Genomic DNA, 26,716 nt, shown 5'->3' with positions numbered 1-26,716 from the left:
TTCCCACCACCTACGTAACTCCTTTTTCTCCTTAAGGTGCTATTTAAACACCACTTCTGGCTGAGCACAGTGGCTCACGCCTGTAATCCCAGCACTTTGGGAGGCTGAGGTGGGCGGATCACCTGAAGTCAGGAGTTTAAGACCAGCCTGACCAACATAGTGAAACCCCATCTTTACTAAAAATAAAAAAACTTTGATGGGTGTGGTGGCATGCACCTGTAATCCCAGCTACTCAGGAGGCTGAGGCAGGAGAATTGCTTGAGCCCAAGAGATGGAGGTTGCAGTGAGCTGAGATTGTGCCACTACACTCCAGCCTGGGTGACAGAGTGAGACTCTGTCTCAAAACAAAAACAAAAACACACTTATTTGGGAAGCCTCCCTTTAATTATCTGCAAGAGGAGTGGACCTTTTATTATTTGCTTCCAAAGAAGCCTCTGTGCACACCAGGGCTCCACGGCACCTGCTACTCATAGTGTTTGGATGAATTCTCTGTAACTACTGGTCTAATGCATGCATTCCATGCTGGCTGGAAGATGGATAAGGGCAAAGATTATGCTTGTTTTATTCACCCACATTTCCTGGCACCATCATATATAGAGAGCGGATGACTGACTATGGATGACAATTCACATCTCTTGACCTGCACTTTATATAAACTGGATCTGTGTGAGTCTCCACTGTAAACAAAAATTGAAGTTCTAAATTATATGAACTTGAATCTTTACACTGAACTGTGACTTTCTTAGTTTGTTTAGTTATTCTTGTTATAGTTACACTGTTCCCTTCAGTGAGTCCCCTAACAGCTCATGAACAAGTCTGTATTTAATTATTCAGTAATTAGTATGCTTTGGCAGATTTACATTCAAGCCCTCCTGTTTCAAATATGTTCATGCTAATAAAATAATTTATTAGAAATAAAAAAGACTGTACTAACATTATTAATTTCCAATGGTCAAAATATGATTTTTGGCCAGGTGCGGTGGCTCATGCCTGTAATCCCAACACTTTGGGAGGCTGAGGTAGGTAGATCACTTGAGGTCAGGAGTTTGAGACCAGCCTGGCCAACATGGTAAAACCGTGCCTCTACTAAAAATACAAAAATTAGCCAGCCATGGTGGCGGGCACCTGTGGCCCCAGCTACTCGGGAGGCTGAGGCAGGAGAATTGCTTGAACCTGGGAGATGGAGGTTGGAGTGAGCCAAGATCATGCCACTGCACTCCAGCCTGGACGACAGAGCGAGATTCTGTCTCAAAAAAAAAAAAAAAAAAAAAAAAATTTTTCTCTGTTCAAGTTACTTTTTGACTTTTTCATAGAAATACATTCTACTTTCTGCAGAAATAGCAAAGAACTATGATATCTGGCATTTAGCTCCAGAAAGAAAACCAGTAGAGGGAGCATAAGAACATAAAACTGGTTTCCTAAATCTCTAGGGATTAGAAAAATGTTATGCTTTGGCCTCTGGGCATGACTACTAGGTCGATTCCCTCATTAACCCACATTTTTGTATGACCTTCTGTACTGTAAGAGAGAATGATGGGGTGAAGGGCTACGACTCTGGACACATACTGAAGACCTGTCTGCTTCTGAGTTTGGATCTGGAGTGATGGGACCTCCAAAGCTGCCCTTTAATGGAACTGGATTAACTTTAGGGTGTTCATTTTGTCCTTACAAAAATCTCTTGTGCAGAACTGAGACTTGCTGTGTTTGGGACCTCCCATGGCCCAGAACGAGCCTACTACTTAGGAAGAGCTCAACAATATGTCTAAATCACCATGGACTCTCTTAAAGGTCCTCACTCTAGCTTTACAGGAATGAGTTGTGTTGTAGCCACATTAGTGATGAGCAGATACTACTGTTTAGGAACAATAATAAGGTAACCATCTGACCTGCTACATTTGCCTTCCTGTTAGTTAGTGACCTTCCTGGGCCATTTCCTGTTTTTCTCAAATGGATTTCTTGATAAAAATAAAGTGAAAATGCTTTAAACTCTTTAGGAAAGATAAGACACAATGCCAAGGTCATATTTCATATCAGAACAAGCCTGCAAAACATGGGACCTTTGAACCACATGTGGCTGACAAGAGTGCTTAGAAGCCGTTACTGTCCCTTTTCTGACCTGGAGTCAACAATACAAAACTCACAGGGCTCCTATCAGCCACCATACAGTGAGTGGGTGAGTGCCTGATTACTTTAGAGTCAAGAAGTCAGGCTGAAAGCCACCTCTGCCTAAAGCAAACCTGGGAACCATCAGGTCCATCACCAGGCCTGTGGAATGCACCTCTGAATCCTACCTTGAATCCATCCACTCCTTGTTTTCCCACTGTCACAGTCCCATCTCAAGGGACAGTTCCCTACAAGCTTTCCAATTCCTCTCTCTACTGCCAGACAACCTTTTAAAATCCAATCAGGTTACCTTCTTTGCTTCAAACTCTTTAATGGTCTTTCAGCGACATCGGGATAATGCCCAGCATGGTCTCAGTGATGGGAAGTGACTCTTGCCTTCTGGCTGCCCCTCCACCCTGACCTCCCCTCTCCCTCCCTCATACCCAGTGTTCCCGCTGAAAAAGAGTGACTGGCAGTTCTCAAAAGATCCATGCTCTCGCACATCTCCTTGCCTTGAACACGCTGGTTTTCTCTGCCTGAGATGCTCTTCTCAGTTGTTTTCCATGAACTCAATACTTACACATCCCCAAAGATCTGAGGTCAGGCAGACTCCCGAGGAGGCTGTCACTAACTGCCTCCACTTCCTTGGAGTGGGCGGCCCTTCTGTGTTCCCAGAAGCGCAAGGTGCTTGCTCCCCACCAGCCCTTGCCACGATGCACTAGAACTGTGCTTTAGCTTTTGTCTCTCTCACTGGGTTGTGAAGAATTTGAGGACAATGACAATTTTACTCTGGGACTGGGAGGAATGGCTGAGATGGCAAGGGACAGCACAGAGCATAAAGAGAAGGGGATCCAGGGAAGATCCTGGGAAACCACAGACCACAGTGGAGCCTGAGAAAGTCAGCAGCATCATAGAAGAAAAGCCAAAGGAAGGCCGTTACAGCCAGAAGGAATGGCCACAATGTAAAATGCTGCTGAAAAGTTAAGTACGACGAGGTTTACAACGTGTCCCAGCAGGCCACTGGTCACCTCGGGGACAGCAGTTTCAGTGGCGTAATAACGACAAACCAGATTGCAGGGAGTTGGAAGGCAAATTGGAAGTGAAAAATATGAAGCAGCTGGGAAAATTATATTCTTTTAAGAAACACGGTTGTTTGCTACAACTTGGATGAACCTTGAGGACATTATGCTGAGTGAAATAAGCCAGTCACAAAAGGACAAATACTGCATGATTCCACTCCTATGAGTCATCTAGACTAGTCAAATTCATAGAAACAGAAAGCAGAGTAACAGTTTCCAGGGACTGGGGGGCCGGGAGGGAGGATGGGGAGTTAATGTCCAAGGGAACAGAGTTTCAGTTTCACAAGATGGAAAAGGTTCTGTGATGGATGGTGATGATTGCACAACAGTGTGAATGTAGTTAATGTCATTGAACGGCACATTTAAAAATGGTTAAAATAGTAAATTTTATGTTTTATACATTTTACCACAATTTTTTAAAAAGAAGCATTGCTATTGAGAATAAGAAGGAACTTGCTGTAAGACACGGGATTGAGAGGGTGTTGTTTTTCTACTAGAGGCAAAAAACATAAGCATGTTAATAAATTGAGAAGAATGAGTTAGTCAAAAGAGAGATCAAGGCAATCCATTTTGGTGTGGAGACCCTGCGAATAGCCTGGGGCCAGAGGAAAGTAGCTCTCCTGCACTGAGAAGAACGGGCTGGAGGAAGGCGGCTCTCCTGCACTGAGAAGAGAAGTGGGGAGAGAAAAAGTTTGTTTGTTGGGGTGGGGGGGATATACAGTGGGCAAGAAATATGTGTTGTTTTTTTTGTTTGTTTTTTTTTTTAAAGCTTCTATCTGATAGCTTTTGAAGGAAGAGGCAAGGAATGAGATGGCGACGGGGGCTTGGGAAGGATGGTGAAGGTCTCTGTTTAGGGGCCTGGGAGAAGGAGTGAACTGAGGACAGGGAGAGGGATTATTAGGCAACTTCATGAGTCTGCACAGGAAATCGTGAGTGTGCAATGGTAATAATGGTCTAAGCCTCAAGGCAGCGTGACTACTGTAGACCCAGCAGCTGGCTGCACAAGAAGAAAAGGTGGAGAGTTAGTCTGAATCAGACAGGCTTGCCAAAAAGACAGAATATTTACATTCACAGAACTGAGAACGCTGGGAAGGCGTGGGTGAAGCGATGTACCACTGGGAGGAAAGGTGATGCAGGGGATAAGATGCTGGGAAAATGGAGGGACTGCGGGCTGGAATGCGCCACAAGGGGAAAGAGTAAGTGGAATGAAGAAAGGTATAGGGAATTGGAGGATGAGGAGGCTGAAGTCTGCAGTGACGCACAGTTTAAGACTTCTGAGGTGGGACAGTTCTGGGTCCCCCCCAAGAACCCCAGGCCCAGTCTTGGCCAAAGTGTAGGTGAGGGTGTAAGTGGCTAAAAAAGAAATTCAGTCAGGGAAGACCAGGGTCCTATCCATAGGGGATATTTCCATGTGTTCTTCCTCCCAAAGGCATAAATAATTAAGATGATCTTTTATGAATCTTCTTCCTTGGATTCAATTTTGTCCTTACTATATGTTTCTTATTCTAGCATTCCAATTTTTCCCTTTAGGAAGCCCCTTATGATCCAGGTACTATCCAATTTTACATCCTCTTTCCCCTACTTTTTTTCTTATACGACATCTAAACTCAGTATTCTCCTGTTTTACACAAAATCATGGGTAGAAAACGGAAAAGCCCTTTAAGAACCATGAAAACTGGCGATGATTCATTTTCTAGGATCGATATGTTCTAGAGTCAATAGTACATGTTAAAACTACTAGTAAAAAATTAATCATTATCATCTATCAAGTCTTTCAAAGGCTAAGCATGAATATTTTATTTTACCTTCCTTAAATGACCCTAAGCAGAGCAATAACATAAAGGGGACCTTAGGTTTAATCTGAAAAGGATGTGAAAGAAGGAAAGTTGGAGAGGAACTTGACCTTTTTCACAAAGTCTAGCTATTCATGAAGAGTATATCTGTCTTTTCATTTGACTTGGAAGTGGGAATCTTTCTTGTACACCATCTTGTAACTCCAGGAAGGGCAAGGTCAGACCGAGGCAGCTGTCTTTTTGGCCTTCTGGGGTTTGAGCCGTCCAAGGCCACATGGTCTCAAACAATGCCTCATTAATGTATGCCAACACTGGCTTTCTCTGGTGCAATATGACAGAGAACCAAATTATCAACATTTTCAAAATAGATTGGTTTCTCTTTTGTTTGGATTATACAGAAAAATGTTTGACGTTATATCTTACTGAACCATTTTGAAATCAGTTAAGCATATCATGTGTATCTTTGCACAAGCATGGATTGTACTTTGCCACTTTCAAAACATATCTGAACATCAGGAGATGCAGCAGGCGATATCTCACTGTGCTATCAGCACATGACGATTTTACTGTTAATCCTACCTGTGTGTCCTCTGAATGTTGTGACCAGGGTGCAGTTTTCTTGCTCCAGTTTGAGGATTGTTACTTGGCCTGAGTGGTCACCAATAAACACATGCCGGGTTTCAACATCAAATCTATCATGTAAGCATTAAGGATTGTTTCTCAAAATTACATGGGGAATTTACAATGAAAAAACAGGGCATAAATGTAACAAGAAATACGCAAATCCCATCTGAGGAAAATGTGAAGACAGTGCTGAAAGACACAAAAGTGAACTTAACCAAATGAAGGACCTACTGTATTATCGGACAGTAAGACTTAAAACTTAAAGATGTCACTTCTTGCTCCTAAATTAATAAAATAAATCTATATATTTAAAAAATATCAACACATGTTGTTTTCTATAGCCAGAAGTGTTCATATGGAAAAATAAATAAGCAAAAAGAGCCAAGAATACTCTGAAAATAAGAACAATATGGTATGTGATAAGGAGGTGAGCCCTACCAGATATTTAAAAATGTTATAAAGTTTCTTTAATTAAAAGTGTAGTATTGGTGCATAGACTAACAGAACAGAATACAAAGTCGAGAAATAGACCCAAAAGCACATTGAAATTTAGTAAATGTCTGATGAAGGTAGCTTTTCCAATGAATAAGGAAAAGATGAATTTAAAAAAATGATGTTGGCACAAACTGGATAGCCATTTGGAAAAAGAAAATAGAATCTGTATTTCACAATGTATACCGGGACAGATTCCAAATGAATTAGGGATCTAAATGTAGAAAATGAAAACATAAGCTTTAGATAGGAAAGTTTCTTTGTAACCTTGGAGTGGGAAAAGCTATGACTCAAAAACACAACAAATATTATGAGCAAAGCCAAAAGATAAACTGGAAAAAAATATCTGCAACTTATGTCACAAAGGGCCCAAATCTCTAATATAAAAAGAGCAATCAAGAAGAAAAGGATCCCAAACCTAATAGAAAAATGGGCAAAATTTGAATCGAACTATTAATAGATAGTTCAAGAAGAAATCAAAATGGTGCTGTGCAAAAAGAGTTAACACAGCAGCTCTGACTGTGATCCTCTGAAAGTCTGCTTACAAAGTTGGCATAGTGTCTGGGAATTTGGATTTTGGGAAGGTTCCCACCATTAACTGATAAGAGTGGCTCACTGTGCCTTAACTGTTCAAACAATGTGGCTTACACTGAATACCTGCTTTCCTTCTGGGAGTCTGGAATTTTGGAATGTCCCAGGTAGATCTGCCTACATGACCAGTAAAAGCCCTAGGCATGGAGTCTCTAACAAGCTTCTCTGGTTGACAAAGCCTAGCAACCCTATTTCTAAAGATCCACCCAGAGACACACAGGCAAAAATACAAAATGACACATGCCCAAGGCCAGTCGCTCCATGTTATTTTAATAGCTAAATTTTGAAAATAACCCCAACGTCTATCAATAGGGGACTTACTAAATTAACTATGCTACATCCACACAATAGAATATTATGCAGCTGGGGTAAAAATGGAGATCTTTATACACAGACACCAGGATATATTATCAAGTGTGTGTGGAGGGGGCAGCCAAGGCATATGAGTTTATAAGCTATACTACCTTTGTGTAAGAAACAGAGAGAAATACAAATGTGTATGTATGTGTGTGCATGTGCATGTATGCACTCATATTTAGAAAGGGAAGCACTAGAAGGATTAAGATCTAACCAAAGTGGCAAGGTGAGGGGACAGTGATGGCAGTGAGACTTCTCCCTTGTCATAGTTCCTATTTTAGAATTTTGTAATATCTTTACATATTAAAAGGTACAAAAATTTGTGGCCAGGCACAGTGGCTCATGCCTGTAATTCCAGCACTTTGGGAGGCCAAGGAGGGAGGATCACTTGAGCCTGGGAAACAAAGTGAGACCTCACCTCTACAGAAACTAAAATAATTAGTTGGGCATGGTGGCACATGCCTGTGGTTCCAGCTACATGGGAGGCTGACACAGGAGGATTGCTTGAGTCCAGGAAATTGAAGCTGCAGTGAGCCACGTTCAAGCCGCTGCACTCCAGCCTGGGTGACACAGTGAGACCCTCTCTTAAAAATATATATACATATACATACACATATATATCTCAAATAATTTTTTAAAAAATCCCCCAAATTGAAAACAAAGTAAAATGAATGAACCTAACTATCAAATTGGTGACATAATCACACAATTAGAACGATTTCGAGTGCCTTTAAAACACAACATTTTCAACGTTTCAATGTCTCACTTTGTTGCCCAGGCTGGTCTCAAACTCCTAGGCTCAAGTGATCCTTCCACCTTGGCCTCCCAAAATGCTGGGATTACAGGTGTGAGCCACCATGCCTGAGCAAAAATTTTATGTATTTTTAGTATGTAAAAATATTATAGGATTCCAAAATGGGAACTATGACAAGGGGGAAGTCTCACCCCCATCACTGGTAGAATATATTCTAAGGACAAAGAGAGTTGCAAAGAAATCTAAAATCTCATTCAGTAGTCTTATTGTTATTTAGTATTGCTCATTATTTTGGAACCATTTAAATAAACCATAGGATAAAGCAAATGAGGAACTATGCCAATGTTTTAACAACCAAGATTTTCAGCCTAAGATAAAAGAATCAAGTACAAAAACCAAAAAGTAAAAATCCCGTAAAGTTAAAATTGAATAAGAAATATTATATGAACTTATGATTTATTCTCTTTTAAAAAATACAAACACATTTATATATACTTCTTAGCTATCTCTAAATATTGTTCCTCACTAAAAAAATGGCTGATTCCAGGACTGGGACAGGAAAAGTACAAGATGAACTTGAGACATGTTGAGTTAGAAGGCAAGGAAGCTACCGAAGGCTAAGTGGGCTTATTTCAGACACGGTGATAAGGGATGAACAGGTAGAGCACAGAGGCTATTTAGAGCAGTGAAACTATTCTATATGACGCTACAATGGTAGATACATGTCTTTATATACTTGTCCAAATCCATAGAATGTACAACACCAAGAGTGAACCCTAAACTATGGACTTCAGGTGATAGTGACGTGCCAATGTAGGTTCACTGATTGTAACAAGCGTAACACTCTGGTGGGGGATGCTGGTAATGGGGAGGCCATGCATGTGGAGGTCATGAGGTGCACAGACAATCTCTATACTTTCTGCTCAATTTTGCTGTGAACCTAAAATTGCTCTAAAAAATAATCTTTAAAAAATAAAAATTGGGATGGGTGTGGTGGCTCACAACTGTAATCCCAGCACTTTGGGAGGCCGAGGCAGGCAGATCATGAGGTCAGGAGTTCGAGACCAGCCTGGCCAACATAGTGAAACCCCGTCTCTACTAAAAGTACAAAAAATCAGCTGGGCGCGGTGGTCAGTGCCTGTAATTCCAGCTACTCAGGAGGCTGAGGCAGGAGAATCACTTGAATCCAGGAGGCAGAGGTTGCAGTGAGCTGAGATCGTGCCATTGCACTCCAGCCTGGACGACAAGAGTGAAACTCCATCTCGAAAAAAAATAAATAAAAAATAAAAATAAAAAAGACATTGGAGCCCATTTAATGGAGCTGTTACTGGCCAAAAATAGGATAATTTGAACATAAAATAAAAAGATGGCAGTTTATTGATATATACTGAACATATTATTATTTAAAAACAAACCAACCTTAGATTTCATAATAGTGCTCAAAAAGAAAAAAAAAAAAAGATTTCTATTAAAGATGACCAGGGCACCAAATCTGTACTCTGAAAATTAGGAACTAAAGAGCAGATATAAGAATTTATCTTGCTTTTCCTATAATAATTGTATTTCAGGGTAACCAAATAGCCCTAGTTAATGAGGCAGGGGAAGTTATCCTTTAGGATTCCAACAAATACATGAGAAAAATATTACAGGATTAGAAAATCACCATTTTGCAAACTTAACGAAAAATTGTTCAGGCAAAGCTCAGCAATGGATGAAACCATTAAAAGGCTGGTATGGAGGACGGTGCTGAAGGGATCTGGCTGTCACCACCCGAACTGCCGATCAATCTCAGCATAACTGAAAGGGCAACAATCCAATGCCATGTGCCTTATAATGGGAAGCTCTATGAAGTACACTTGGTGAGAACCAAATGCTCTCACTAAAAGGCTGAATCTGAATGAAATCAAGATTATAGGGGCAGTTTTTCAGTTTACTGAAAATATGTGAGGAGGGTAGGTAAAGGAGCAAGTTAAATGACATCAATTTAGAATGTGGGACTGTGTGCAGGAGAACTGATTCAGTACCTTCAACAAGGCAGTGGCATTAAAAAAAAGTGAAGGGGGCACTGCTCTGGATGAAGAAAGATTCAGAAGATGTGACAACCACATGCAATGTGTGGATCTTGTCTAGATCCAATTTCAAACAAACCCACTGCACAAAAGCCATTTTCAAAATAAGCAGTGAAATCTGAAATTCAACAATATCAAGGAGATCAAAGAGTGATTGTTAATTTTTAGATGTAACAATAGCATTGGGATTACTGAAAAAGTAACCCATATATTTTCAATGAAGTATATAAGGATAAAATGATATAAGGTCTAGAATTTGCTTTAAAATACTCCAGCAAAAATTGAGAGAAAGCAAAAAGGGATAGAAGAATCAACAGTGGATGTGAATGACTGGCATTAAGTATGATAGGAAGAAATTGACATAATCTTAACAGCTTTTCAGAACTCTTTACCAGAACAGAAATAAATCTAAGAGATTACATTAGGTGGGAAACATTTCACTACACAGGGTGACATTGTGGAAATATCTCCGACATAAACAAAATCCTAAAATAGAGTATTTGAATTATTTTTGTGAAAACAGGAAAAATATTATCAAAACATGGGTCAAATAACAAGACACTGACAAATGACGTTGGATAAAGTATTCACAGATTTAAAGACTAACAAGTGAAGTGGGGAAGGAACACATTTCTATTTACTATCATCTACCTGCCATGGGGCCTTTGGGAAATAATCCCATTCTGCTGTACCCAGTTGTGCAGAGGGCTGGCTGAAAAATTATAATCCCCCAATTCTAATCCTGGTTCTGCCAGCTAACAGTCACGTGACCTTGAGCAAGTCACCTACTCCCTGAGCCTTGGTTTCTACACTGTGAAAACAGAGAATTAGGTCTTTTGTTTTTACTTCACATTATTGTTTTGACAGTGAACAAAGTAATGTGTAGAAGCCTGAAAATCTAAGATATTTTCAGGGCCTGCAAATCTAAGATATTTTTTCTTTTTCCTTTTCCTTTTCTCTCCTTCTTATTATTGTCACTCTTGTTGTTCCTATTACAGGTCATTTATATTTGAAGCTTCAGATCTTCAGTCAAAACAATCAAAGAATTTGAAGTTATTCATAAATTGATAATTCAATTTATGAACCAGACTCTTTGTCTTCCTTTACTTTTCTACTTGAATTTTGGTTATTTTCATTGCATATTTACTTCTCCACTAAGACGACTGAAAGAAGAGGAATAAAGGCTGAATTCAATTTGATTTAGTCTGTCACTTGTTGCCTTGGCTGACTGTTTGAGGTGGAGATAGAAGAGAATGAGTTCATCTGTGGAGGTCTCTTATCAACCATTAGCTGTCTACTATGAAGATAAATAGGGTTAATGATATTATTCATAATATTTTATGTTGATTCATAAAATCTTCCTCCTCCCTTCATCACTAAAACAAACAAACAACAAACAACGACGAAACCAAAACCCCTGTAAGTGTGGAGGGTTACAAAAAGAAGGAACAGAGAAGGGTGGGGGTGGGAGGGTCTCAGAAGGAAATGTTTTTAAAAGCTAAATTTAGATGTGAACCCTAATACTGTATGGCTTGCCTATTAACAATCTATCAGCCAGCTCCCAGAAAAAACTTCCAGCCTTAGAAAAGTCACGTGGTTCTTCGCTGAGACCCTCTGGCAAAAGCACAGAGCTGTCATGCCATCAGTGTTTAGCAACGGAAAAATACTCAAGAGTAAAGGTTGGAACTATGGCTCCAAAATCATAGTTGGCAAGGCAGAGCTGGCAGAGGTCAGGGAATCTTCTGGGAGGGCCTGTCTGTAGTATTGCAGCTCTCCCCCACCTGAACAGTGAGGCTGGCTGGATGGAACTGAAACCAGAGGCTCTCACACACACAGGCTTCTGATACCCAATCATACGACTTTCTGCTTGGTAAACCACATGGTGTGGCAAAAGGGAATAGTCACAAAACGAGGATGACTCCTGGAGATGCCCGAAAGGAGGAGATGTGGTGGTTATAATCCTACATCAAAGACAACAGTCAGGGCAATTGGACATTGTCCGTTTGTTTTTTATTTTCAAATAGTTTAAAAAGTTAGCTTCCTGAGGGCAAGATCTGTATTTTTTTTTCCATACTCCTTGGGCTTGGCTAAGTGATACTGAAACCAGCATAAGACCAAATTATATTGATGCCATTAGTTCCTTCTTGAAGGAACAATGCAGTACAATGGGAAAAAAACAGGAGTCCAAGGCAGAAGGCCTGGGTTCTTGTGAGGATTTTCCTACTTACTAGCTGGGTGGCCTCAGATAACACACAGGACCCTTTCTGGGCTTCAGCCAGCTCATCTGTAAAATGAGGGTAGTGTAGACTGAATTCTAAAAAAGTATTTAATTGACAAAGATTGTATACATTCAAAATGTTGAATGTGATGATGTGATATACATACACACTGTGTAATAATCATCATGGTCAAATTAATTAACACATCCATCACCACCCATAGTTACAGTGTGTGTGTTTGCGTGTGTGTGTGAAATAGAGAGAGAGAGAGAGATAGGGAAGACAGAATGATTATGTCTCCCCAAAATTCATATGTTAAAACCTAATTCCCAATGTGATGTTGTTTGTAGATGAATCCTCATGAATGGGATTTGTGCCCTTATAAAAAAAAAAGGCCACAGAGAGCTCCTCTGCCCTTTCACCATGTGAGGACACAGTGAGATGTTGTCTATGAAGCAGGACGCAAGCGCCCTCACCAGACACTGGATCTGCTGGTGCCTTGATCTTAGAATTCTCAGCCTCCAGAATTGTAAGCAATAAATTTCTGTTGTTTAAAGGACACCCAGTTTACAGTAATTTATTATAGCATCCCGAATGGACGAAGACAGAGGGTTGGACTAGGTGTTCACTAAGTGCTTCCAGCTCTAACACTGTAAGAAGTCATTTATGGATTGGCAAGAGAGTTCATGTATTTCAACTTAAGTATTATGCTCATCTGAATTGGCTTTTAAAAAGTAAAGTTTGGAGTTTCTTTTATTAACAAGTAATACTACCCTCTCAAAGATGAGCTGATCCTGCCTGCCATTCCTTATCATCCTTGCCTTTGGTCTTCTTGCTACTTTTACAACTTTCCACAAGGGTCATTCTTAGTTTCTTCACCTTGCTCTTCCAGTGAGAAAAATAAGAGTGATATTAGCATATATATACACAAAAATATACCTTTGAATGCCGCACAGTTTCAAAGAAACAGCAATGTACTTTGTCAGATGTTGAGAATCACTGAATAGGCATTTTATAAATATGGAGATGAAATTAGAAAGCAGGACTTACTGTTTCTTCCTGCTTTCGCTGACAAGTGACCTGTTTCTACCTACTTCTCAATTTGTCAGAGGATAAAGAGACCACATGCTTTTTAAACTAAGAACCCAGGGTCCTTTACTCCCTACAATGGTACCTGCATCCACACATGCTACACACTAGTCAATACTGTGCTTGCCGGAGCCTAGTCGGCAGCTGTGAGCATTACCCAGCATCAGCAAGGATTCACCATGAGCATGAGGACCCTGGCGATTAGGGAGACAAAAATATCACTCTATATATCCTGAAAGTGTCTCATTCCTGGAACAAAGCTTTTAACATTACCATGTAGATACCAGCTCACCCACTCTGGTCCTGGCATGGTAGCCTCTCAATAACTATTTAAAACTGAACAGGATTCCTATGGTTCTTTTCCCAGGCACCAATGGGAATGTTCACAACTTTGGTATCTACATGTAAATTACTTCTGTACAAAGAGCAAAGATTACATTTTGGTGATGATTTCATCTTCATGTACCATAATTATTTCTGACAGCTGAGGTTCATGAATCTGCACTGTGTTCTGTCTAGATGTCACACCTCGTGTTACAGTAGGCTTACAAATAGCTCAGCAGTCTATTATTTCAGGTCAAGTGACCGCACTTCACTCTACTTACATGGGAACTCAACGATTTGTGCCTTAGGAAATTCTATGAGCATTGTAATCCACACTGGGCAACTGTCACTAACAAAACTTTCAAGCTGCACATAACCCAAAATTTCATGAATCAAAGAGGTCAACAGTTAAGTTCCCACTAAGACATTTTTGTCCAGCAAAGGATACTGCAGGCCTGAGGCCACAGCACTGGTCCGATAACCTCCCAGGCGCTGCCCACTCTCAGAGCAGTGCCAGGCAAATTGCTTGTCCTGTCCTGTGCTCAGCACCCACTCCAGCTCCAGGACAAACAGGATCATCGTCACTCTGCTCTGATGCGCTGAAAACCAAGAGAAAAGAAAACAACCTATAAAGCATCCTAAGGAGGTTGGAAGAACATGGCCCACAGAGATGCACCATTCTCTTCTCCCCACCCCAGAATAAACTGAACAGCAGAACCATTTTAAGGACAAGGTAGAACAGTGGTTCTCGTCAGGGGTGGGGGTATTCCCCTTTAGACAGGCGTGTCTGAGTGTTTTTAGTGATTAAAAAAAAACTATCCATCTCTTCCCAATGTTCCCCCTCCTGCCCCACTTGTGCCAACCCAAGGGTTACTGCCACACATAGCTCCTGTTACCAAAGGGCCTGGGTCACCTCCCTCAGACACGCTAGGGCTACTGGACTGGAGAGAGCCACATCCAGTGTGACCACAAAACACATTAGGAGCAATGTTCATATAATATCACTACCGTCAGTTTGTGTGCACTTACAAAAAAACTGGAGCATACTGTTAATCTTTTAATGAAGTCTGTCTTATAAAGCCATACAAAAGTTCTAGATGAGCACTTTCTTTCAGAAATTAAATGCATGGAAAGGAGGACAGAATTATTCCTAAGAACCATATAGAAGAAAGTGAAGTGTCCCTTATGTCACAGTGTGTGTGTGTGTGTGTGTGTGTGTGTGTGTATGAATGATAATAAGAGCAAATTTCCTAGAGTTGTTAATAAACAAGAGCAATATGATCACAGTTATCACATCACACAATTCCAGAATTAGAAGAGGCTATTCATATCAGTTAACCCATCTCCCTATTTTACATATGGACAAAGTGAGGCACAATGAGGTGGAGTAGTTTGGCTGAGGTCTTACAGCTTCTCAGTTACCAAATGAAATCAGGTGGAAGGATTTTTGCCTTCTTATTTTATATTCCAGGCAGTAAAGTGGAGGGCATCTGCAGTCACTGAACACAGCTGACTGGAATGAACAAAGACTGACATCCTGCAACCTGGATCTCACCGGGCCCTGCTCCCAAGAGCTGGCAGTCTGATGGGGCATGAACACACTCATCATGACTGTGGTGAGGTCACAGAGAAGACACTGGTTTCACATTTTGATCATGAAAACAGTTAGACAGTATGGATGGACAAATGCAGCTCCGCTGACAATAATAATACCATCTGCCAATTTCTGAATGTCTAACAAGTGCCAGGCACTTAAATACATTCTCTAGCTTAATCATTGTAATGACCCTGCAAAGTGGATGATTTCATCATTTTACAACAAATACAACCTTAGCAAGATGGCCCTTTGGGATTGCTACCATACAATACAGTCAGAACCAGTGTGAACAGCCACAAGGCAGTCATTCAACAAATGCCCGATGCTTTAAGAGCTGGTATTTGAAGCTTGGAGAATCTAAGGGAATAGGGAAGCAGTGACACTGTGGTGTCTCTACAATACACATCTGCTTTCAGAGTACCAGTCACCATCAAGATCAAAATACAGGCTTTAACTAAAAGATGTGACTTCTTGGAGAAACTCGTGAAGATCTTTTTATGTCTCTATCATCAAATGCTCAATTCAAGTTCTATCAGTGATGGAAAAAAAAGTGAACTCTCTTAATGAGTTCAAGTATACTCAAGTCTATTTCAAGCAGAAAGTGGCCCCTAACACCTCACCCCTCTTTTTACTGAGGGGGCCTTTAGACTTCTATCTATCATATTTGAGTCCAAGGGGATGACAGCAGCCCTAGATGATAAGGGGCTTTAGCCCTCTGAGCAGCCTTCCTGTGCCAGAGGAGGCAGAGGCTAGAAATGTTAAGTGGCTTGCTCAAAGCTACAAAACCAATGAATGACAAAGAATCAAAACCCTATTCTCCCTGATATCAAAGTTGGTTCTCTCTCTCAGTGTCAGGCTACCTATGACTACCAGAAAACAAAAACAAAAGAACCCCAAAACTCAGATCACATACTTTTGTTTAAGGTGAAAAAGATTCTTTTATTGAAAAAAAATTTCAAAGATACATAACTTATCACTAAGCTTCAGAAACTCATAAGAAAAAACGTGGGTTTGATGTCTGGCTATACTTCTTTAACAGGAGTGGTGAGGGGGACATCTTTCTTGCCTTGATCCTGATCTTAGAGGGAAAGCATCTCTTTTCTCACCATTAAGGATGATGTTAGCTGCAGGGTTTCCATAGATATTTCTTTATTGAAGAAGCTCCCCTCTAGTCCTGGTTTGCTGGGAATATTTTGTAATGAACTGGATTTTACCAAATGCTTTCCCACATTAATTAATATAATAATATGATTTCTCTTCTTTAACCTGTTGACGTAATGGATTACATTGATTTTTGAATGCTGAATCTGCTTTGCCTATCTGGAATAAATCCCACTAGGTCATGCTGTGTAATTCTTTTTAATATATGGTTGGGGTCAATTTGCTAGTTTTTTTTTTTTTTTTCATGAGAGATATTGGTCTGCAGTTTTCTTTCTTGTAATGCCTTTGGTTTTGGGATCACTTGTTGATTTTTAAAATTTTGTATTGAGATGAAATTCACATAACACAAAATTCACCACTTTAAACATTTTAGAGTGTATAATTCACTGTTTTTTAGTTACTCACAATGTTGTGCATCATCCCTATTATCTATTTCCAGAACATTTCCATCATCCCAAAATGAAACTCTATATCCCCAACTCCCACTTCCCTCATCCTTGGAAAACACTAATCTATTATCTTTCTCTATGAATTCTCTCCTATTCCTGACACTTCATATAAATGTAATCATACAATACGTGGCCTTTTGTGTGTGGCTTTTTTCTCTTAGTATAAGTTTCCAAGGTTCAACCATTTTGTAGCATGTACTTCATTCCTAAATGGCTAAATAACTCACTGTGTGTGTGTATATATATATATACCACATTTTGTTTATCCATTCATCACTGATGGACATTGAAGTTATTTCCATTTTTTTGGCCATTATGAATAACGTTGTTATGAAGAGGTATGCATGAGTTTTTGTGTGAATACTGTCATGCTCCACATAACAATGCTTCAGTCAATGATGGAAACTGTGGCACCATAGGATTATAATGGAGCTGAAAGGGCGTGGCTGTTCTAGCACAATGCATTACTCACCTGTCTGTGGTGATGCTGGTGAAAACAAACCTGCTGTGCTGCCAGTCATATAAAACTATAGCACTTACAGTAATGTTACTTGATAATGATACTAAATGACCATGTTACTGGTTTATGTATTTACTATACTATACTTTTAAAATCAGTATTTTAGAGTGTACTCCTTCTATTTATATATATATTTTAAAATGTTAACTGTAAACTGTAAAACAGCCTCATGCAGGTCCTGCAGGAGGTATCCAGAAGAAGGCATTGTTATGACAGGAGGTGACAGCTCCATGGGTTAACGGCCCCTGAAGACCTTCCAGTGGGACAAGCTGTGGAGGTGGAACACAGTGATATTGATGACCCTGACCCTAAGTAGGCCTAGGCTAATGCATGTGTTTGTGTCTTAGTTTTTAACAAAAATGTTTAAAAAGTAAAACAAAAATATTAAAAACTTAAAAAACCAAAAAACCTAGAGAATAAAGGTATGAAGAAAAAATATTTTGTACAGTTGTTTGTGTTTTAAGCTGTTATAACAAAAAAGCTGAAAAGTTGAAAAAATTAAAAAGTTTATAAAGTAAAAACAGAGTACACTAGGTTTATTATTGAAAAAATATTTTTAATAGCCTACAGTGTTTATGAAATCTACAGTAGTGTACAGTAATGTCTAAGGCCTTCACGTTCACTCACTACTCACTCACTGACTCACCCAGAGCAATTTCCAGTTCTGCAAGCTCCATTCATGGTAAGTACCCTATCCAGGCATACCATAACATTTTTTACATCTTTTGCAGCAAATTTTTACTGTACCTTTTCTATTTTTAAATATGATTATTGTAACAAATACCACTGTGCTACAACTGCCTACAGTATTCATAACAGTAACATACTGTACAGGTGTGCAAGCCTAGGGAGCAACAGGCTATACCCTCTAGCCCAGGCATGTAGTAAGCAATCCCATCTAGGTGTGTAAGTACACTCTCTCATGTTCACACAACACTGAAATCGCCTAGCAATGCATTTCTCAGAATGTGTCACTGTCATTAAGCAACACATGACTATATATGCTTTCAGTTCTCTTGGGTACATAACTAGGAGTAAAAATGCTGTGTCACAAGGTAACTTTAACTCTTTGAGGAACTGCCAAACTGTTTTTCAAAGTGGCTATACCATTTTACCTTCCCACCAACAGTGTTAAGAGGGTTCCAGGCCTGGGTGCGGTGGCTCACACCTGTGATCCCAGCACTTTGGGAGGCCGAGGCGGGTGGATCACCTGAGGTCAGGAGTTCAAGACTAGCCTGGCCAACATGGTGAAACCCCATCTCTACTAAAAAATACAAAAATTAGCCGGGCATGGTGGCGAGCGCCTGTAATTCCAGCTACTTGGGAGGCTGAGGCAGGAGAATCACTTGAACCCGAGAGGCAGAGGTTGCGGTGAGCCGAGATCACACCACTGCACTCCAGCCTGGGCAACAAGAACGAAACTCTGTATCAAACAAAACAAAACAAAACAAAAAAACAAAAACAAAAAGAGGGTTCCAATTTCTCCACATCCTTGTCAACATTGCTTTCTTTTTTTTGAAAGGAATTAATATTTATTGGACCATTAAACTATGTTTCAGATACTTCACTAAGTAATCCACATATATAATCTTTTAATTTTTTATTGTATTAAAATATACACATAACAAAATATTTACAACTGAAACCATTTTAAGTATACAGTTCTGTGGCATTAAGTACATTCACGCTGTTGTATAACCATCACCACCTTTCACTCTCTAGAACTTTCTCATCTTCCCAAACTGAAACTCTGTACCCACTAACTCGCCATTTCCCTCTCTCCTGGGCCTTGGCAATCACCATTCTCCTTTCTGTCTCTATGAATTTGATTACAATAAGTATCTCATATATAAGGGGAATCCTTCAGTATTTCTCCTTTTTTTTTTTTTTGAGATGGAATCTTGCTCTGTTGCCCAGGCTGGAGTGCAGTGGTGCAATCTCAGCTCACTGCAACCTCCACCTCCCAGGTTCAAGCAATTCTCTTGCATCAGCCTCCCAAGTAGTTGGGATTATAGGCACACACCACCACGCCAGGCTAATTTTTGTATTTCAGTAGAGGCTGGTCTCGAACTCCTGGCCTCACGTGATCCACCCACCTTGGCCTCCTAAAATGCCGGGATTACAGGCGTGAGCCACTACGCCCGGCCTTGTCCTTTTTTTGATTGGCTTATTTCACTTAGCATATGTCTTCAAGGTTCATTTCCACGTGTCAGAACTTCCTTCCCTTTTAAGGTTGAATAATATTCCACTGTATGTATACACCAAACTTATTTATTCATTCACGTGTTGATGGGCATTTAGGTTGTCTCCACCTTTGGGCTATTGTAAACAATGCTGCTATGAACATGGGTGTACATATATCTGCTTGAGCCTCTGCTTTCATTTCTTCTGGGCATATACTGCTAATTAAATTTTGAATGTTAATCCAACACTATTACTGAGATAAACTTCACTTGATCATGGTGTATTATCTTTTTTACATACTGCTGGATTTCATCCACTGAAATTTTGTTTAGATTTTTTGTACCCATTATCATAAAGAATGATGGCCTATAGTTTTCTTTACTTGTATCATTTTGGTCTAGTTTTAACAAGAGGTAATGATCTAATAGAATGGGTTGGAAAGTCTTTCACTTCTGCAACTTCTGAAAGAGTCTGTGTAAAGCCTGCATTGCCTCTTCCTTGAATGTTTCATAAAATTCACCAATAAGGGCATGTGGGCCTAGAGCTTTATTTGTGGGAAGGTTTTAACTATACACTAAATTCAATTTCATTAGTAGGTATAGAACTATTAGGATTATCTATGTCTTTTTTAGTAATCTTTCACAATTTGCATCTTTCAAAGATTTTTAAAATTTCAGTTTTCAAATTTATTAGTATAAAGTTATTCACAATATTACATATTATCCTTTAAATATACCTAGACTGTAGTAATGTCACTTCACTCATTCCTAATATTGATAATTTGCATTTTCTCTTTTTTTTCCCTGTTAACTCTGACTAAAGATTTATCAATTTTATTGAGCTTATCAAAAAACTAGCTTCTGGATTTCATTGATTTTTCTCTATTTTCTGTTTTCTATTTCATGAACTTCTACTGATCTCTCCTTTCTTCTGCTTAGGAGACTCTTCTTTCTCTGGTATTCTAAGGTGGAAGTCAAAGTCACTGTGATGAGTCCCTTCTTATTTTCTAATATAGATGTTTCGTTCTGTAAATTTCTCCTTAAATACTTCAATGGCATCATACCATAAATTCTGGTATATTGTGTTTTCATTTTTTTTATTATTATACTTTAAGTTCTAGCATACATGTGCACAATGTGCAGGTTTGTTACATATGTATATTTGTGCCATGTTGGTGTGCTGCACCGATTAACTCGTCATTTACATTATTTCTCCTAATGTTATCCCTCTCCCCTCCCCCCACACCACGACAGGCCCTGGTGTGTGATGTTCCTCAACCTGTGTCCAAGTGTTCTCATTGTTCAATTCCCACCTATGAGTGAGAATATACGGTGCTTGGTTTTCTGTCCTTGCAATAGTTTGCTCAGAATGATGGTTTCCAGCTTCATCCATGTCCCTACAAAGGACATGAACTCATCCTTTTTTACGGCTGCATAATATTCCATGGTGTATATGTGCCACATTTTCTTAATCCAGTCTATCACTGATGGACATTTGGGTTGGTTCCAAATCTTTGCTATTTGCTATTGTGAATAGTGCAGCAATAAACATACATGTACATGTGTCTTTATAGCAGCATGATTTATAATCCTTTGGCTATATAACCAGTAATGGGATGGCTGTGTCAAATGGTATTTCTAGTTCTAGATCCTTGAGGAATCGCCACACTGTCTTCCACAATGGTTGAACTAGTTTACAGTCCCAACAGTGTAAAAGTGTTCCTATTTCTCCACATCCTCTCCAGCACCTGTTGTTTCCTGAATTTTTAATGATCACCATTCTAACTGGTGTGAGATGGTATCTTATTGTGGTTTTGATTTGCATTTCTCTGATGACCAGTGATGATGAGCATTTTTTCATGTGTCCGTTGGCTGCATAAATGTCTTCTTTTGAGAAGTGTCTGTTCATATCCTTCGCCCACTTTTTCATGGGGTTGTTTGATTTTTTCTTGTAAATTTAAGTTCTTCGTAGATTCTGGGTATTAGCCCTTTGTCAGATGGGTAGATTGTAAAAATTTTCTCCCATTCTGTAGGTTGCCTGTTCACTCTGATGGTAGTTTCTTTTGCTGTACAGAAGCTCCTTAGTTTAATTAGATCCCGTTTGTCAATTTTGGCTTTTGTTGCCATTGCCTTTGGTGTTTTAGACATGAAGTCCTTGTCCATGCCTATGTCCTGAATGGTATTGCCTAGGTTTTCTTCTAGGGTTTTTATGGTTTTAGGTCTAACATTTAAGTCTTTAATCCATCTTGAATTAATTTTTGTATAAGGCATAAAGAACGGATCCAGTTTTAGTTTTCTACATATGGCTAGCCAGTTTTCCCAGCACCATAAATAGGGAATCCTTTCCCCATTTCTTGTTTTTGTCAGGTTTGTCAAAGATCAGATGGTTGTAGATGTGTGGTATTATTTCTGAGGGCTCTATTCTATTCCATTGGTCTACATCTCTGTTTTGGTACCAGTACCGTGCTGTTTTGGGTACTGTAGCCTTGTAGTATAGTTTGAAGTCAGATAGCGTGATGCCTCCAGCTTTGTTCTTTTGGCTTAGGATTGTCTTGGCAATGCGGGCTCTTTTTTGGTTCCATATGAACTTTAAAGTAGTTTTTTCCAATTCTGTGAAGAAAGTCATTGGTAGCTTGATGGAGATGGCACTGAATCTATAAATTACCTTGGGCAGTATGGCCATTTTCACGATATTGATTCTTCCTATCCATGAGCATAGAATGTTTTTCCATTTGCTTGTGTCTTCTTTTATTTCAACTGAGCAGTGGTTTGTAGTTCTCCTTGAAGAGGTCCTTCACATCCCTTGTAAGTTGGATTCCTAGGTATTTTATTCTCTTTGAAGCAATTGTGAATGGGAGTTCACTCATGATTTGGCTGTTTGTCTGTTATTGGTGTATAGGAATGCTTGTGATTTTTGCACATTGATTTTGTATCCTGAGACTTTGTTGAAGTTGCTTATCAGCTTAAGGAGATTTTGGGCTGAGACGATGGGGTTTTCTAGATACACAATCATGTCATCTGCAAACAGGGACAATTTGACTTCCTCTTTTCCTAATTGAATACCCTCTATTTCTTTCTCTTGCTTGATTGCCCTGGCCAGAACTTCCAACACTATGTTGAATAGGAGTGGTGAAAGAGGGCATCCCTGTCTTGTGCCCATTTTCAAAGGGAATGCTTCCAGTTTTTGCCCATTCAGTATGATATTGGCTGTGGGTTTGTCATAAATAGCTCTTATTTTTTTGAGATACATCCTATCAATACCTAGTTTATTGAGAGTTTTTAGCATAAACGGCTGTTGAATTTTGTCAAAGGCCTTTTCTGCATCTATTGAGAATCATGTGGGTTTTGTCTTTGGTTCTGTTTATATGAATGATTACGTTTATTGATTTGCATATGTTGAACCAGACTTGCATCCCAGGGATGAAGCCTACTTGATCATGGTGGATAAGCTTTTTGATGTGCTGCTGGATTTGGTTTGCCAGTATTTTATTGAGGATTTTTGCACTGATGTTCATCAGGGATATTGGTCTAAAATTCTTTTTGTTGTTGTGTCTCTGCCAGGCTTTGGTATCAGGATGATGTTGGCCTCATAAAATGAATTAGGGAGGATTCCCTCTTTTTCTATTGATTGGAATCGTTTCAGAAGGAATGGTAACAGCTCCTCTTTGTACTTCTGGTAGAATTCAGCTGTAAATCCGTCTGGTCCTGGACTTTTTTTGGTTGGTAGCCTATTAATTATTGCCTCAATTTCAGAACCTGTTATTGGTCTATTCAGGGATTCAACTTCTTCCTGGTTTCGTCTTGGGAGGGTGTATGTGTCCAGGAATTTATCCATTTCTTCCAGATTTTCTAGTTTATTTGCATAGAGGTGTTGATAGTATTCTCTGATGGTAGTTTGTATCTCTGTGGGATTGGTGGTGATATCCCCTTTATCATTTTTTGTTGCATCTATTTGATTCTTCTCTCTTTTCTTCTTTATTAGTCTTGCTAGTGGTCTATCAATTTTGTTGATCTTTTCAAAAAAGATCAATTTTTCAATTTTTTTTATAGAAACGGCATCTTGCTATGTTGCCCAGGCTTCAACTCCTGGCCCCAAGTGATCCTCCCACCTCCGGAAGCATTGGGTTAACGGGTGTGAACCACTGCACCTGTCCCAGAGATTTTTCTGTTATTAATTCTTACTTCAATTCCATTTTGATCAGAGAACATACTTTGCATGACTTAAATCCTTCCAAATTTATTGAGATTTATTTTATGGCCTAGAATATTGTCTGTCTTGATAAATATTCTCCACGTACTTGAAAATAATGTATAAATAAAACAGACTTTAGTTGGATAGAATGTTCTACAGATGTCAATGAGTGCAAGTTTGTTGACTGTTTTGTTCCAGTCTGCTGTACTTTACTGATTCTCTGCCTAGTTATTTTATCAATTAATATCTTCAATAAATTATTGAAAATATTAAAATTTCTAACTATAACTTGTATCTATTTCTCCCTAAAGTTTCATCAGTTTTTGGGTCACATATTTCAAAACTATGTTATTAGATGCATAAACATTTAAGAGTGTTATGGTCTTCTGGTGGACTGGCCCTCATGATACCTTCTTTATCCCTAGTAATGTTCTTTGCTCTGAAATCTACTTTGATATATTTAAAAAGTCACTCCAGTTTTCTTTTGACTAGTATTCTCATTGTATATCATCTCCCATCCTTTTACTTTTAACCTATTTGTGTCTTTATATGTAAAACACACTTCTTATACTTTATATTTGGGTCTCACCTTTCACTCAATCTGACATTAACTGCCTTTTAATTGCCTTTAGATCATTTATTTTTAATGTGATTACTGACATTGTTAGGTTTAAATCTATTATTGTGTTATCTGTCTCATATTTTTCCACCTGTTCTTTACCCCTTTTTTCCTCTTAGTCTGCTTTTCTTTTTTTATTAATTGGGAATTACTATATGATTCTACTTTATCTCCTTGGTTTGCCTATTAGCTGTCATGTTTTGATTTGCTGTTTATTTTTATTTTATTTTATTATTTAGAGACAGGGTCTTGCTCTGTTACCCAGGGTAGAGTACAATGGTGCAGGCACAGCTAACTGTAACTTCAAACCCCTGGATTGAAGCAACCCTCCCACCTCAGCCTCCCTGGTAGCTAAGACTACAGGCTAATTGTTATTATTTTTTTTTTTTAGAGATGGGGTCTTCCTGTGTTGCCCAGGCTGGTCTCAAACTCCTGGGCTCAAAGGATCCTCCACCTCAGCTTCCCAAAGTGCTGGGATCACAGGTGTCAGCTGCTGTCCCTGGTCCTCGATTTGTTATTTTAATAGTTGTTTTGGGCCAGAAGTGGTGGCTCATGCCTGTAATCCCAGCACCTTGGGAGGCCAAGGCAGATGGATTGCAAATATTAGCTGGGTGTGGTGGCGGGTGCCTATAATCCCAGCTAGTTGGGAGGCTGAGGCAGGAGAACCGCTTGAACCTGGGGTGTGCCCACAATTGTTTGTGCCACTTCACTCCAGCCTGGGTGACAGAGCAAGACTCTGTCTCCAAAAAAAATACCAAAAAACAAAACAAAACAAAAGTTGTTTTAGGGTTAATAGTATCCATCTTTAACTTACCACAGTCTTTCTCCAACTGCTATTATACCTCTTTGTATATAGCATTCTAGAACCTACAATAGTATACTTCCATTTCTCCTGGTCTTTGTGTTATTGTTGCACATTTTAATTTACATATATTATTAACCCCTTGCTACTTTGTCTTTACTTAAAAGTCAATTGTCTTTTAAAGAGATTCATATAACATATGAAAAAAAACCTTTCAGTTCCCATTTTTAATACTGTTCTTTCTTTTGAGTAGACACATAGTTTCTTTTGGCACCACTTTCTTTTTCCCTGAAGGACTTCCTTTAACATTTCATTTAGTGAAGGTCTATGAATGATGAATTCTTTCTGTTTTTGTGTGTCCAAAAAATGTTTATTTTACTTAAGTTTTTGAAAGATACTTCCTCTGGGTATATAATTCTATGTTGGAAGTTTTTTCTTCTTTTAGAACTTTAAAAATGGGCTGGGCACAGTGGTTCTTGCCTGTAATCACAGCACTTTGGGAGGCCAAGGTTGGTGGATTGCTTGAGCTTAGGAGTTCGAGACTAGCCTGGGCAACATGGCAAAACCTCATCTCTACAAAAAATATAAAACTTAGCCAGGTGTGGTGGCATACGCCTGTAGTCCCAGCTATTTGGGAGGTGAGGTAGGAGGACTGCTTGAGCCCAGCAGGCAGAGGTTGCAGTGAGTTGAGATCACACCACTGCACTCTAGCCGGGGCAAATGAGACCCTGTCTCCCCCTGCTCCACCCCCCCCCCAAAAAAAAAAAAGAACTTTAAAAATGTTCCATAGACATTAACTCCATCTGCCACTCCACTAATTTGTCTGTGTCTAAAATATCTATTTTACCCACTGATTTTTTATTTCAATGACTATATTTTCCTATCTAAAAGTTCTATTTGGTTCTCTTAAAAATCTCCCTGTTTTTTCCATAATCATTTTATTTCCTTGTTGTTCCTGAAACTTTTTTCTTCAATCATTTAACATATTATGTTACGGCTTCTTTTGCTTTGTTGATCATTATCTAAGATTCTTGGTACTCTAATCATCCCGTTTGTGATATCTGCTAATATTTACTCATGGTGGATTGATTACTTGTTAGTTTTACAATTTAAAAAAAATGAAGAATTAATCTTAAGCAGTGCTTGTTTTTGTTATAGGGCCTTTGTGAAATTCGTCTAACTGAAAAGAGCTTGCATTCATTTCTAGCAAGTAACCGTGGGGTCTTATGGGCCAAGGACCAACTTTATGTTAATTTCTTAACATGGAGTTCCAGCATGTTATAATTGGTTAAAATTTATATTCCAAACTCAAAAGTTTTCAGTTCAGGTTTTGATTTATCAAGGTAAAATTCTATCCTCTATCCAGAGTTGGGGTCAGGAATAAATTTCCTTGTAGTCTTCAGGGCCAATTAGTGGAAAGTCTTGTTCCTCTTTTTATAAGGGTACAGTCCTTTATGAGATTCAGCTTTTTATGGAAATCTCAGTTCCAATTTTTCATCTCACTCAGGCTCTGGGCCTTATTTCTTGTCCCCAAGTGCATGTTCATACACAAGTATCTATCTCTTACTGGTTCTCCATCTCCCCAAGACAGCTGCAATGACAGGTTATATGTATATCACTCTGAGTTTTAGTTCTCTCTTTGGTTTTGGCTCATAGAAATTTTTTTATTTGTATCTCCCATGGGCCTAGTATTGTATTA

General features: G+C 39.2%; 1 protein-coding gene across 5 annotated transcripts in view; it reads right to left on the bottom strand.

The window, feature by feature from the left end:
* The window catches only part of WDFY2 (WD repeat and FYVE domain containing 2), a 322,692-nt gene that overhangs the window by 33,713 nt on the left and 262,263 nt on the right, over window positions 1-26,716 (bottom strand). For 4 of the 5 annotated variants that reach the window (XR_004247762.2, XM_058437932.1, XM_058437930.1 and 1 more), the window contains 2 exons: window positions 13,943-14,093; window positions 5,555-5,667 (listed from right to left, as the gene is read on the bottom strand). The exons of the other annotated variant lie outside the window; for it this stretch is intronic. Coding sequence is in view for 3 of the 4 variants with exons in the window: in XM_058437932.1 (XP_058293915.1) it covers window positions 5,555-5,667; window positions 13,943-14,093 (264 nt within the window). In the remaining variant the exon portion in view is untranslated. The remainder of the gene's footprint in view (window positions 1-5,554; window positions 5,668-13,942; window positions 14,094-26,716) is intronic. 5 annotated transcript variants of the gene reach the window in all.

Source organism: Hylobates moloch, unplaced genomic scaffold (genome assembly GCF_009828535.3).
Source record: "Hylobates moloch isolate HMO894 unplaced genomic scaffold, HMol_V3 SCAFFOLD_4, whole genome shotgun sequence".
Lineage (NCBI taxonomy): Eukaryota > Metazoa > Chordata > Mammalia > Primates > Hylobatidae > Hylobates > Hylobates moloch.
This window is presented reverse-complemented; position numbering and strand designations above follow the sequence as displayed.